Below are 12,377 nucleotides of genomic sequence, written 5' to 3'. Positions count from 1 at the left end.
CAGCGGGGAGGGGGATCTCAAATTCACTTGGGCTGCACTGGGATTATTGGTTTGATACCGTCTGCAGAAACTGGATTACAACTTCTAACGGGCTGTGCTCTGTGGTGAGTATAGGCCTCTCGCTTAACGCTTTTTCCATACAGCTGCATTCCTGTTTTTATAGAAAATTAGTTTCAACAGGACACTTTGGAACTGATGCTATTCTTGATGTTGGCAAAATTTCCTTCTGACAGATGTGATGTGTGCAACATGTTGCCCCCCGCATTGACGCTGACCCAAATGCCAATGGCCTGCTGGGCAAAAACCATGCACGTCTAATTGCAACTTTTTTCTTTTTTCTCCAAACGCTCATCATTTGTTATATATTAATTTGAAAAAAGGAAGCAATTTCGACCGCGTTCTCTGACCATTGTTGAAAAAGACTTAATTAGTCAGGCAGTGTGTCTGCTTTCCTTTCTGCTGCCTCTCGTAACAAATCCTTGTACTTGGCTCCCTCTCCTGGTTTTAGAAGCGTCAGAACAGACAAGCAACCAGGCTCCTCATTTTCCCTTTTTAAATGGAACTACTATTGAAATCATCACTGTCAATTAGGACACTTTTTTTATTATAAATTAGGGTGTCAATTTGGCAAATGGTGAATATTTTTGAATGTTCTTTGAATCGATTCAAACCATTTTTAGCGCAAATGAGTGGAAAATTATTTTAGGCGCACTTGGATCTGAAATGTTTTTTTTTTAATTATCAATATAAACGATATCATAGATATATTCGCTTAAATATGATCTCTCATTTTGCCTAAACGTTTTGGTAAAATCCAAGGGTTCCCTTGTCCTTCTCACAAAATGAGCTGATGCTTAGTGAAAATATGAATTAAAGGCTGTCATTTTGAGTTTCATTAATTGTCTAAAGGCACCGTAATAATGATAGGCCTATCTAAGTCAATTTAGCTCATAAAGTCAAGCTCTTGAGAGACTGAGGTAGCTTTGGATAGGCCTAAATATCACCAAACTATGATATAATGGTTGGGTAATTAAACATTTGGCGGAGGGCAGGATTTATTTTTTTTCTGAACTCTAAGGGCCAAAGTAAATAAATAAAAGGTAAACCAATAAAAATATAAAATGTTACAAATAAAAATTATATATCCCAGCAGCATATATAAAGGGGAAAACCCCTTTATCTATCTCTCTATATAGCCATATATAGGATTTATATTTTTTCATTTTTCCCCACCTCAAATTGGTTTAGTAATTGGTTAAATTTGATGGCCACGTTTACCGACCAAAAATCAGTCTGGCAATCATCAATCATCCGGTCAACGAGTATGAATAGTTAATTCGGGTCAAATCGTTCCCAGGGGTCACGGAGCCCGTGACTTATGTAACTTGCACTGGAGATGCCAACAGTCGTGATGTAAAAAAAAAAAAAAACATGCGCACTTTCATGACTTCACTTACACCTTTTTGTCAAATAACCGAAACTTCACCCACTCGTAAAAAATGGGCATCTAAAATCCATGGAGCGGATGGCCTGCTCTCCACATCCGTTTTGATCAAACGGACAGTGCCGGTGCTCAGATCTGATTGGATGAGACACTGTCAAAGCAGTTGTAATTTATTCTTCTAACGCGCACCTGTGATCTTAGCGGCTCTTGTAAATATTAATCCTCTAACTCATCCCGTTATATTTCATTCTGCAGTCACGTTATTTGGTTTGGCCTGCTCTTAATCAACTCCATCGCTATGCGCAAAAAATAAGTTTTAATTAGCATATAAGCTGTTACTGATTTTGAAATGCGCACTATTTCTTGCGGCGGTCCAAACAAGGCATCTTGCCGGGGTAAAATCTGTGGAAACCACCGCTTCTGGTGCCGTGTTGCTTAGGTTTATATTTCTGCTGAAGAAAAGAAAGACAAGGGAACTTTACCCCGCCGATTATTATTGAGGCAGTGCACAAACTGAAAGCACATGTTTGTGTGTGTGTGTGTGTGTGTGTGTGTGTGTGTGTGTGTGTGTGTGTGTGTGTGTGTGTGTGTGTGTGTGTGTGTGTGTGTGTGTGTGTGTGTGTGTGTGTGTTGGGTGAGTGATGGTGAACTTGGCCTTGTCTTTAATGAGTATTAAGCAGGCCCAGGTCTCGACGACTCAACCCTGGAAAATAACGCAGCGTGACAAATTAGAGCTGCTCCGAGTCCCAGTACCCAGCGAATTCACACACAGGCCGACTGGAGAACTGGCACGTTTAACTCGCAAATTTAGAGGCAATTTATTTTCACTTATTTTTGCAGCTTATAGCAGCCGCACCAAAGCTCTGCGGTAGTGCACAGCAAACTGAAATTATTCATTTATTTGTCCTTTGTCATTTACAGCAATTTCCAGCTGGTTAAAGGCTCCACTTACATAAATTTAGGCCGCTGAGGTGGCTACGTCCAGTCCATAATTAAGATAATTAATAAGAGAGTTAATAAACATGCGAGAAATCGGTGTAGACCGAAATTTTCATTAAACGACAAATTAAATAATTGATAGACATACACCTTGAAAAATACAGAAAATTAATTTGACTTATTTTTCATTTCAGCGAGTGTTTGCTTTCGTTACCCCTGTCAGTTTCATTAAAATCATATCATTAAATATGGTAAAACTGAAGCGTGTGGCTCTTAAGATTTTCACTTTTAGGCCTATTTCCCTAATAATAAACAACGCTAATTATTTTGCCAATTAAAATCAAATGTGAAAAATGTAGTATCGAAGTTATTAAAATCCGGCTCGCTATAGGATGAAGGCCTCGATATTGAATACATTGAATTTATAGCACTCTCAAACTTTGGGGCTGCTCTTCCTTGTTAGATAAAATGAGAACCATCTTAGCTTTAGCGCTACACAGTCGTCGACTTTGCCGTAAATATGGCTGGATTTTGTGTGTGCGTGTGTATTTTTCAACACTGAGTATGTAAAAATGATTTATAAACAGGGACTTGGTCAAATACATTTTATGCCAATTACAGCCCCCAAGTCAAATATTATGTCTTTCTCACACACACTGTCTTGGTGTCTCTGTCTTCCTGTGCCTCTGCCTTTGTGCCTTCTTTCTCTCTGAGTAAAATGAACTATCAGGTAGGAATGTGTCTCTGTGGGATTTGATGGCCACTGTGTCCTCTCTGACTGTCTGTCCATCAGTCATATGTGATTCTCACTCAGACCCGCTGCCAAATGACTGCTCTGCTCTGCAGGCACCGATGGCCCCAGGGTGCTCATCACTCACTCTCCTGCTCTCTCTCTCTTTCTCTCTCTCTCTCTCTCTCTCTCTCACACACACACACAGAGTATGTATGCAGTATGCATGTGCAACTGCATGTGTACATATGCAGGCAGCACAGATGCACATAGCCTACACAGCATGCACACAGCAAACATAATTTCTTTCCATATTTCAACATCTCAGACATGCACATTTATTTCTTTCTCCATCTCTGTTTTATATTATGTGTCCCCCCCCACCTCCCCCCATGCATGTGTCTGTGTGTGTCTGACATGTTTGCTCTCTTCCCTCAGATCAGTGGCAGTATGAACCTGGGGCTAGGCTGTGTGTGTCGGGCAGTGTGCTGGCCCTCGGGCGGCGTGCTGGACTCAAGGCACTGTGTCTTTGCCGTCACACTCCTCACACTCCTCATGCAGGTGGTGGTGGAGGCCAACTCATGGTGGTATGTATTCATGTTCTCTCCAGACTTTGCTTTTTTATGTGTGTGTGTGTGTGTGTGTGTGTGTTTCATATGGGGAGTGGAACCGTCCGCCTGCTACCTATGTTTTCTGTTTCTTTTCCCTCATAGAAGAATGATTGAGGTAACTGCACTTAAAACAATGACAAAACCCTGAAAAAATATTTTCAGTGTATTTATTTCAGTATTTTACTTAGTTTCAGCATCAGATTTAGGCAGTGTGCCTCCTCGGCCTCAGTTGCAGCACATATGAAGTAATACAACATGCTGACTGTAGCACATTAGCTTTTCAGGAAGACCTTTTTTCTCCCTTATTTTCTCTCTCTGCATATTGCCAAACCAAAATTATGAATATTATAGAAAACATAGAATGCTGTGGTTTTTGAGTATGTATCTAAATATGTGCAAGCACGAACGCTGTGTGTTTGTGCGTGTCTGCATGTGTGTATGTTTGTGTGCATATATATACGTAGTCTGCGTGTGTGCTGACCGTGTGTGTGTCCATGTGTACACACACGTCCTGTTGCTATTAGGAGAAAAGTCTAAATTTGACCGTGCCGTTCTTAGACACACAGAGCACGTCTGATAGGGGAAAATACTGTTTACCAATCTCCATAGAGGCACAACTTAAACCAAATCACAACTGTTTACATCCTGTGTGTGCGTGCATGCATGTGCGTCTGTGGTTGTGCACGAGTGTATGTTCCATCCAGCCCACTCGCAGCAGGAAACGGAGCGTTCAGATCCATGTTTTCGGTGTCGGGCTTTTTATTTAGTTCAGATACTTGACTGAGCAGTGGCACATCAAAGCCAACGCTGATGTCATGCGGTGATGACCAACAGCCAAGTTATGTGAAAATAATAATTTACAATTTTAGCTCATTTGATTTGAACTTTAGTTTTCAGCGCGCTCAGCTCATTCAGGGGCTTCATAAAAGTCCAAATAATCCATTGATTGATTCATTGATTCAGATGAGGCCTAGCGCATTTACCACAGAGCCTTTGGAAAGCTGAATTTCGAGTGCAATATGTAATGTGTGTGTCTTTCAGTTTCCTCCCGGAGAGGAGACACAGGTGTAAATGATTTAGAGTGTCAGAGTGAGTGAGGCTGCTGACTGTGTGTGTGTGTGTGTGTGTGTGTGTGTGTGTGTGTGTGTGTGTGTGTGTGTCTGTGCGTGAGCATGCAAACTGTGTATTTTGATTTGCCTGTGTATGTTTTGTGTTTGAGTGCGTGCTGCTGCTGTGTGTGTGTGTGTGTGTGTGTGTGTGTGTGTGTGTGAGTGCATGCACACTTAGGTCTGCATTCCCTTGCTGCTGAGCTTCCCCAGTCGATCAGGTTACACTAGGGGCTAATTGTCTCTCTCTTGGGGCTCAGGGATGGGGCGTTCTAATTGTCCTGTGGCCTGGAACCAGATGCTCGTACTGGTGTTCCTCTCTCTCTCTCTCTCTCTCTGTATTTCTTTTCTTTCTTTCTGTCTCTCTCTCACAGACACACACTGAACAGAGCTCGTTAGGATCAATGATCCTGTTTTGGTCTGTGTAATTAATAATAGATAAATGACATAAATATCCAACTTCTCTCCTCTTAGTGTGTTGTGCTGGTGTGAGGAAACAGTGGTGCATGAAATACCTCGGCAAAAAAGTCAGTCAGAAATTAATCAAATAGATGAACCTGGTGCAGGATGTGGTTAGTCAGCTAACATGTATCCTCTGAGAAACTCTATAATAAATTAGTTTGTGTCAAGTTAAAAGTTCTATTTTTTTCTTTCTTCTTTCTCTCGTTTTTCTTTTTCATTCTTTCCTTCGCTCATGCCCTCTTTATTTTGCTCGTTTCCACTTTCTTTTGCTTTCCTTTCCCCTCACTCTTTCCCTCCATTCCTCCCGCCTACACCGCTCTCCCTTTCCTCCTCCTGGTCTATGCTTACATGTATGTGCAGTGGTTTTCAATCATGTGCCACGGCGGGCCAAGAGTCTGTAGGTTTCCATTCCAGCCAATCACTGCACCAGCTTATTTCACTGATTAGCACACACTCAACCAGACAGCGAGAAACTAATCAGGGAAATCAGCTGCTGTCGTGATTGGCTGGAACAAAAAAAAACTGCATTCTCTGTGGTCTCGATGGCACATGATTGAAAAAGATTGCATTATATTGTCCCCTTGTCCAGGTCTCTAGCCATGAATCCTTTGCTGATCCCTGAGGCCTACATCATCGGTGCCCAGCCTCTGTGTAGCCAGCTGGTGGGGCTGTCGCAGGGCCAGAAGAAGCTGTGCCAGCTCTACCAGGACCACATGCAGTACATTGGCGAGGGCGCCAAGACAGGCATCAGAGAGTGCCAGTACCAGTTCAGACATCGGCGCTGGAACTGCAGCACGGTGGACAACTCTTCTGTTTTTGGACGGGTCATGCAGATCGGTAAGGGCACATATAATGGTGTACAACACAGAGCACATTGTGGAGGCACACAGAGCATCAGCCTGCCCACAAACACACATGTGCGTGCAGTCCATCAAATATAAACACACACTTACACACACACATTGTACATATTCACTTGTGTTACTTAGACTATCTTTTCCCTGTCTCTTTGTGTGTGTGTGTGTGTGTGTGTGTGTGTGGAGTGTATGTGGCTGCTGATTCTGAGCAGCTGTGTGGGGGGAATAGTTGGTGGGTGAGGTTGCTGGATAAATCACATGTGGCTTTGGCCTGCTAGACCAGCCCCCGACATAGAGCGGGAGGGAGCGAGGGAATCTGCTTTTCCCCTGATGAATGGGAGACAATCTGACACACACACATACCCACACATGCACAGACACAAACACACACACACACACACACACACACACACAGTCTGAAGCTGCACTGTACTGTAGCTGCCCTATATTTACAGCTAATGGGAGTGCAGTGAGCGTAAGCACTAATACATCACCTTGTCAGAGATTACACTACTCGTGCGTGTGTGTGCGTGCGTGTGTGTGTGTGTGTGTGTGCTCATATCTCGTATGAAAGGTTCTGGTGCTTTACAGTTCCCTTTTTAAGAGCGAATCCCAGTCTTGAATCCTATCATTTGACATGGTTTGTTTGAGTGTTCTCTGGATGCTTGCCTGCACCTCGGGGGCCAATGTAAAGGTGGTTTACTGTTGGCATTTATCGATCATAACTCTCCAAGTGAGTTGGAGTGAAAGTATAGCCTGTCAGCGAGGCGATGGCAGTCGAGCTGCAGTCGAGGCCTGTATCTGTAGTGTGGCAAAATCGGAATGGGTCCCATTTTGTAATTTTGATAATAGTCAGCACTTGTGGTGTTCACATTATGGGGTTCTTTTCAAATTCCTCTTAAGTGACAAATCCAGAGAGCGGGGTGTGTTGTTGCACGCTGGCTCGCATTTACATATGGGCCCATATGCTGTATGTGACATTGCGTGCACGGGTCTGTTTTTTTATGATTCCTCCCTGTGAATAGCTTTGTTCGGGGGCCGGTCTCTATCTCCACCGCCCACCCCCACCCCCGCTCCACCCCGGTGCTCCTGACTCCCTCTCCGCAGATCAGTCTTCATAGAAACCTCATCAGCAGCAGTTCCCCCATTCCTCTTCTTCCCCTTTCTCTCTCCCCCGATGTTGCTCCCATCTCAACCCACTCTGGGGCCAAGTAAACATGTCCTCCCCTGTCTGTCTGTCTGTCTGTCTGTCTGTCTGTCTGCTGGCCTAACCCACCGCTTGTGATTTAGGGTTGAGCTCCAGGGGGGTTGGGGTTCAGTTAGACCCGCTTCCCTGCCTGACTTGGCTAGCGCTAGACTGGGGTAGAGAAGAGGGCAGGCTCCGTTCTGGAGGATGGGAGATGGGCCAGGGCCAGTGCTCTAGGGTCACAGGAGGCAGCAGCGCGGGAGACGACAGCTCGTCTGTCCACATGTCCACTGTTAAGCCAATCTCCTCAGGCCAGTTTGAAGTTGTACTAGACTAATAACCTTTTTTCCCCTCTGGTCAACTCTACTGCCGCCACAACTTCCCACTTGGATAGCATTCACACACCACTTCCAATATGTCTCCTTCACTCTCTGTTCTCTTCTCACTCATTCTCTTGTTTTATATCTGCCCTTTTTTGTGTGTGATTTTTGTCTCTTTCTCAAATCTGCTTCTTGTTTTTTTCCTCCTAATGTCTTTCTTGACTTATCTCTCCAGCTCTTTTGTTTCTCCCTCTTCGTGTTTCTTTTTTTCTGCTGCCTATCTGTTATTGTACTTAAAGTATGCTCTCTTGGCCCAGCAGGTATATGAGCTGTGCATTTTTTTTTTTTTTTTTTTTTGTATTTTGTAGCAGTCCCGGTCTTCAACATCAGCATATAGCCTCAAAGTTTAGTTGGCTGTTTCTTTTTTCCAGCTGCTCATCCTCACAGTTTTCTCCCAAACCCATACATGTTCAGTCTGTGGGTTAGTAATGCAAAAAGAGCAGTTGGTGACAGCAAGAACTGCCATATATATTGTTTTGTTTTTCTTGAATCCCTCAACCTCTTTCCTCCCAGGCTCCACAGAGGAAGTGTTAAGGGGGAAGAAACAATGGGAGCTAATGAGCAGTGACTCCAGAATCAGTCAGTCATGACAGATACAGGGAGAGAGCTCCTGTCACATTCAATTTGGGAGAAACGGCAGCTGCATGCTGCGAGAGGTCTCTGTCACTGGAGGGCGCTCTCTTCTCTCTGGCTGATTCCCAATAACAGCAAACCGGATTCCATTGTTCAAGATGTTGGTGATGAGAAGCCTACAGCTCTTGGCTGAAGTGCTCTGTAATCTAAGTGAATGGTGAATGCTGACATATAGAATTATGTCTCACAACATAATACAGATACTTTTAGCAATATGACAGCAACACCCTTAAAATAAATAGAAATGTATAACCTAAGACATGGTGGTGCTGGACTTAGATTTGACAAATGTCAAAAAAAATCTTCAACATTCTGACATCCTTTATTTCATTCATCTTGGTGTGTGACGTGCTTTTCCTATCTGTGTGTCCACAGGCAGTCGAGAGACAGCGTTCACTTATGCCATCAGTGCAGCGGGGGTGGTGAACGCAGTAAGCCGTGCCTGCAGAGAGGGGGAGCTGTCCAGTTGTGGGTGCAGTCGGGCAGCGCGCCCCAAAGACCTGCCCCGGGACTGGCTGTGGGGCGGCTGCGGGGACAACCTCAACTACGGCTACAGGTTCTCCAAGGAGTTTGTGGACGCACGTGAGAGGGAGAAGAGCTACCCCAAGGGCTCATATGAGAGTGCCCGGCTGATGATGAATCTTCACAATAATGAGGCTGGACGGAGGGTAAGGACACACTGGCTTACACACTGGCACGCGGGCACACACACACACACACACACACACATAGATGGCAAAGATCAAGGGAGAAGAACCCTAGTTAAATGATATCAGAAGTAAGGCGGAGATACAGACTGCAGGCCCGAGAATGAGACAAGGCAGTGAGAATGATACAAGGTGCAAGAGGAGTGACTGAATCCAGGTCAATCAGATGATTACTCTCTCTGTTGATCATCTGTGTAACAGCTCTGTCCGCTCTCCCCTCCTGAGGCTTTGATCTGTGGGGAGACGGAATCATGGGAGGCAGCTCTGGGGTTTGTAGTCTATTCCAATCGCTTTGAAACCACCTCAAAGGAAACATTTTGCCAGATATCCGCTGCCAGGGTACTTTTCTTTCAAGTGGGACAAATGAGTGGACAAGGTTTTTTTTGGCTCCAGGTCGGAGACATGGAGAAGATCATGTGGTCCTCCATTACATAATGACACCTTTTGAAATCTTGCACCTTTTTGACATTGTGCAAATACAGTAATTAGAAGTATAAAGCATCTGTCATATCATTTTTCTTCAGTTTGCATGCATAAGAGTGACCTGTTTATTGTTTTGTTTTTTTTTAATTCTGCATTTGTCTGTTAACCTCTTCCTCTCTGTCAGACGGTGTCCGACCTCGCCCATGTATCCTGTAAGTGCCATGGGGTATCGGGCTCCTGCAGCCTGAAGACCTGCTGGCTCCAGCTGGCTGACTTCCGCAAGGTGGGCGACGCGCTGAAGGAGAAGTACGACAGCGCCGCCGCCATGAAGCTCAACTCGCGCGGCAAGCTGGTGCAGATGCACAGCAAGTTCAATCCTCCCACAAGCCATGACCTGGTGTACATCGAGTCAAGCCCAGACTACTGCCTGAAGAACCAGAGCACAGGCTCCCTGGGCACGGTGGGACGCCTCTGCAACAAGACGTCAGAGGGCATGGACGGCTGCGAGCTCATGTGCTGCGGCCGCGGATACGACCAGTACAAGGCCCAGATTGTGGAGCGCTGCCACTGCAAATTCCACTGGTGCTGCTACGTGAAGTGCAAGCGCTGCACCAAAACGGTAGACCAGTTCGTCTGCAAGTGAGAAGAGCATTGCTGTCTTTGTGTGTGTGTACTTGCATACGATGGGCATACAGCTGTGTGTATCCATGAGCAGAGGAACAAAGGAGCTGAACACAGAGAGAGAATGGAAGAAAGAAAAACTATATAAATTATATTTATAGAGTTAAACAATTATACCATTGCAAAAAAGACTGACTCTTTGCTCCTTGTTAGAGTTTTCAAAAAATCTTATGTCTTCAGAAACTGAGAGTATTGTGAAATATTTATTTTGAGATTATAATGTTGTTGTTTTTTTTCCTGATCAGTCATCACAGCCAGTGCTAATCCCCTCAAGTGCCTAAACCTGGCTGGAAAACAACACCCCCAACCTTTTTATATTATTATTATTTTTTTTTGAATTCTTAAAAAGTATCCTGTCATTTGGCTTGTCATATGGGCCACTATGATTGTGAAATTGGACTGCTCTGCCCATTACCTAACAAAAATAGTTTGATATTTGTGGTTTAGTTGACTAAGAGGTCCCTGTTTGTTGTTTGGGAATGACTGTGTTGAGAAGAGAATAATGCCTGTGTGCTCTAGTCTATGGATGTGTTTTCATGGGCCCAGTCCCAACCAGCCTTCACATCTTATCCATAGTCTATTTGTCCCCTCTCACCACATGTCGAGTAAGGTCTAAAGAATATTTAAGAGTCTCTGGAGTACAATGGGTACAGTAAGAGGGCTGTTTTGGGGATTGGGCTGTTTATTAAGCTGGCCCAGAGGCCTTAGTGTTCCCCAGGTGCTGCAACAAGCCCTCCACCATTATGCACTTTCAAACAGAAGCTTAAACCTGTCTGTACGTGTCTGTTCAACTGTTTTACGACAGTGCATCTTCAGCAAATATATCAATATTATAGTCTACATTCTTTTCCATATTAATACAGATTATCCACTTAACATTATACTATGATACTTAACATGGTTTGAATATATATGGGCAATGTTGTGGTTACAATGGTGAAATATTCCATGCTCTGTGTATATAGTACGTCTATCCAACCAATCAGTAAATTGTATGTATTTATTTTCTTTTATCCAGATCCTCTTTTAAGCTCCTTGAAATGGAAAACAAACATCTCCATCGTAGACCAACGTTTAGTTGGATGTCCCCATGTTTTCTTTTTTTTTAAAGTCACTTTTTAGTTTTGTTCTCACAAATATGGCTCTTCACTGGGGTTTTTTTGTTTAAAGGGAAATGCACCTTATTCTTTCAAAACACAAATTCCTTTATGTTCACTTATGTCCGGCTTTACAGTTACACGTTTATCACAGATGTTCATGATTTTAGCGTTGCCACAGACTTCCAATACCACTCAGTTAGTATTCACTGTCTCTGTGATGATTCTCAATAGAAAAGCATTAACTATCCCTGCCAATTCAAACTATGTATATTTATAAGCTTCTCCATGAATTTGAGGTTTGTTAAACATAATGTGTTATAGCTGTTATTTTGTTACTTTTTAAAAATTGGCTCAATGCTCTACTTTGTTTCAATAAATATCAAATGTAAAACCAGCAGAGGAGTGTTTAAAGATATGTGATCCAATGAATTTTTTTTCACGTTCCATGTTTCTGTGACTTTGGCTCTTACAGATCATTTTAGCCACATTTTAAATACCTGCACCTACACATGACCACCTACTTATGAATTCCTTGGGTGAGATTTGTTTCTCTGTATTTTTTCTCTGTATGCTTTAACAGAGACGAAGACTGACTCAGAGCATCTAACTTTCCCTTTTAAATTTAACAGGATTTCAGTGCCTCCTTTTCCAGCACTTTTTCAGGTTCCTCTTGACCAGCTACATTACTTCACCAGAGGGCAGATTTAGTGACAAACAGGCAAACCCACATTGGATGACAGCTGTTTTAGGCATGGAACGAACAAAGACAAGGAGAGCTTGCCTGAGAGCTTTGGAAGATGGCCTGCAGATTGGGTGACTCTCAAGGGATGAGGGAGGCTGTATTATAAGCACCCCTCAACAATTCGATGACATCGGATCAGTTAATGGAATGATTAATCATATTGTGTCAGGAGGATAGGAAGAGGGGGATTTTCTATGTGGGGAATGGGATCGAGCCTGTCTGGAAGATGACTGGCTCTTGCCTGAGAGTGCTGGAGCTCAAGAGGAGACACAGAGAAAAGGAGAGAGGATGGGGTAATGAGAAACGGGGGATTACATGAGGGCTGGATGAGAAGGGAGTAATAAGGAGAAGGTTGTGAGAGGAGAGGCTCGAGGGA

General features: G+C 43.7%; 1 protein-coding gene across 5 annotated transcripts in view; it reads left to right on the top strand.

The window, feature by feature from the left end:
- wnt5a (wingless-type MMTV integration site family, member 5a) overlaps positions 1–11,653 on the top strand; it is a 12,636-nt gene extending 983 nt beyond the window's left edge. For 2 of the 5 annotated variants that reach the window (XM_030056019.1, XM_030056018.1), the window contains 5 exons: positions 1–104; positions 3,552–3,700; positions 5,882–6,129; positions 8,724–9,016; positions 9,663–11,653. The exon at positions 1–104 is cut by the window's left edge. In XM_030056019.1, the coding sequence (XP_029911879.1) occupies positions 3,564–3,700; positions 5,882–6,129; positions 8,724–9,016; positions 9,663–10,121 (1,137 nt within the window). In that variant the 5' untranslated portion in view covers positions 1–104; positions 3,552–3,563 and the 3' untranslated portion in view covers positions 10,122–11,653. The remainder of the gene's footprint in view (positions 105–3,551; positions 3,701–5,881; positions 6,130–8,723; positions 9,017–9,662) is intronic. The other 3 variants (XM_030056022.1, XM_030056017.1, XM_030056020.1) reach the window with 2 other exon arrangements.
- Positions 11,654–12,377: the final 724 nt, after the last annotated feature.

Source organism: Myripristis murdjan, chromosome 7 (genome assembly GCF_902150065.1).
Source record: "Myripristis murdjan chromosome 7, fMyrMur1.1, whole genome shotgun sequence".
Taxonomy (NCBI): domain Eukaryota; kingdom Metazoa; phylum Chordata; class Actinopteri; order Holocentriformes; family Holocentridae; genus Myripristis; species Myripristis murdjan.
This window is presented reverse-complemented; position numbering and strand designations above follow the sequence as displayed.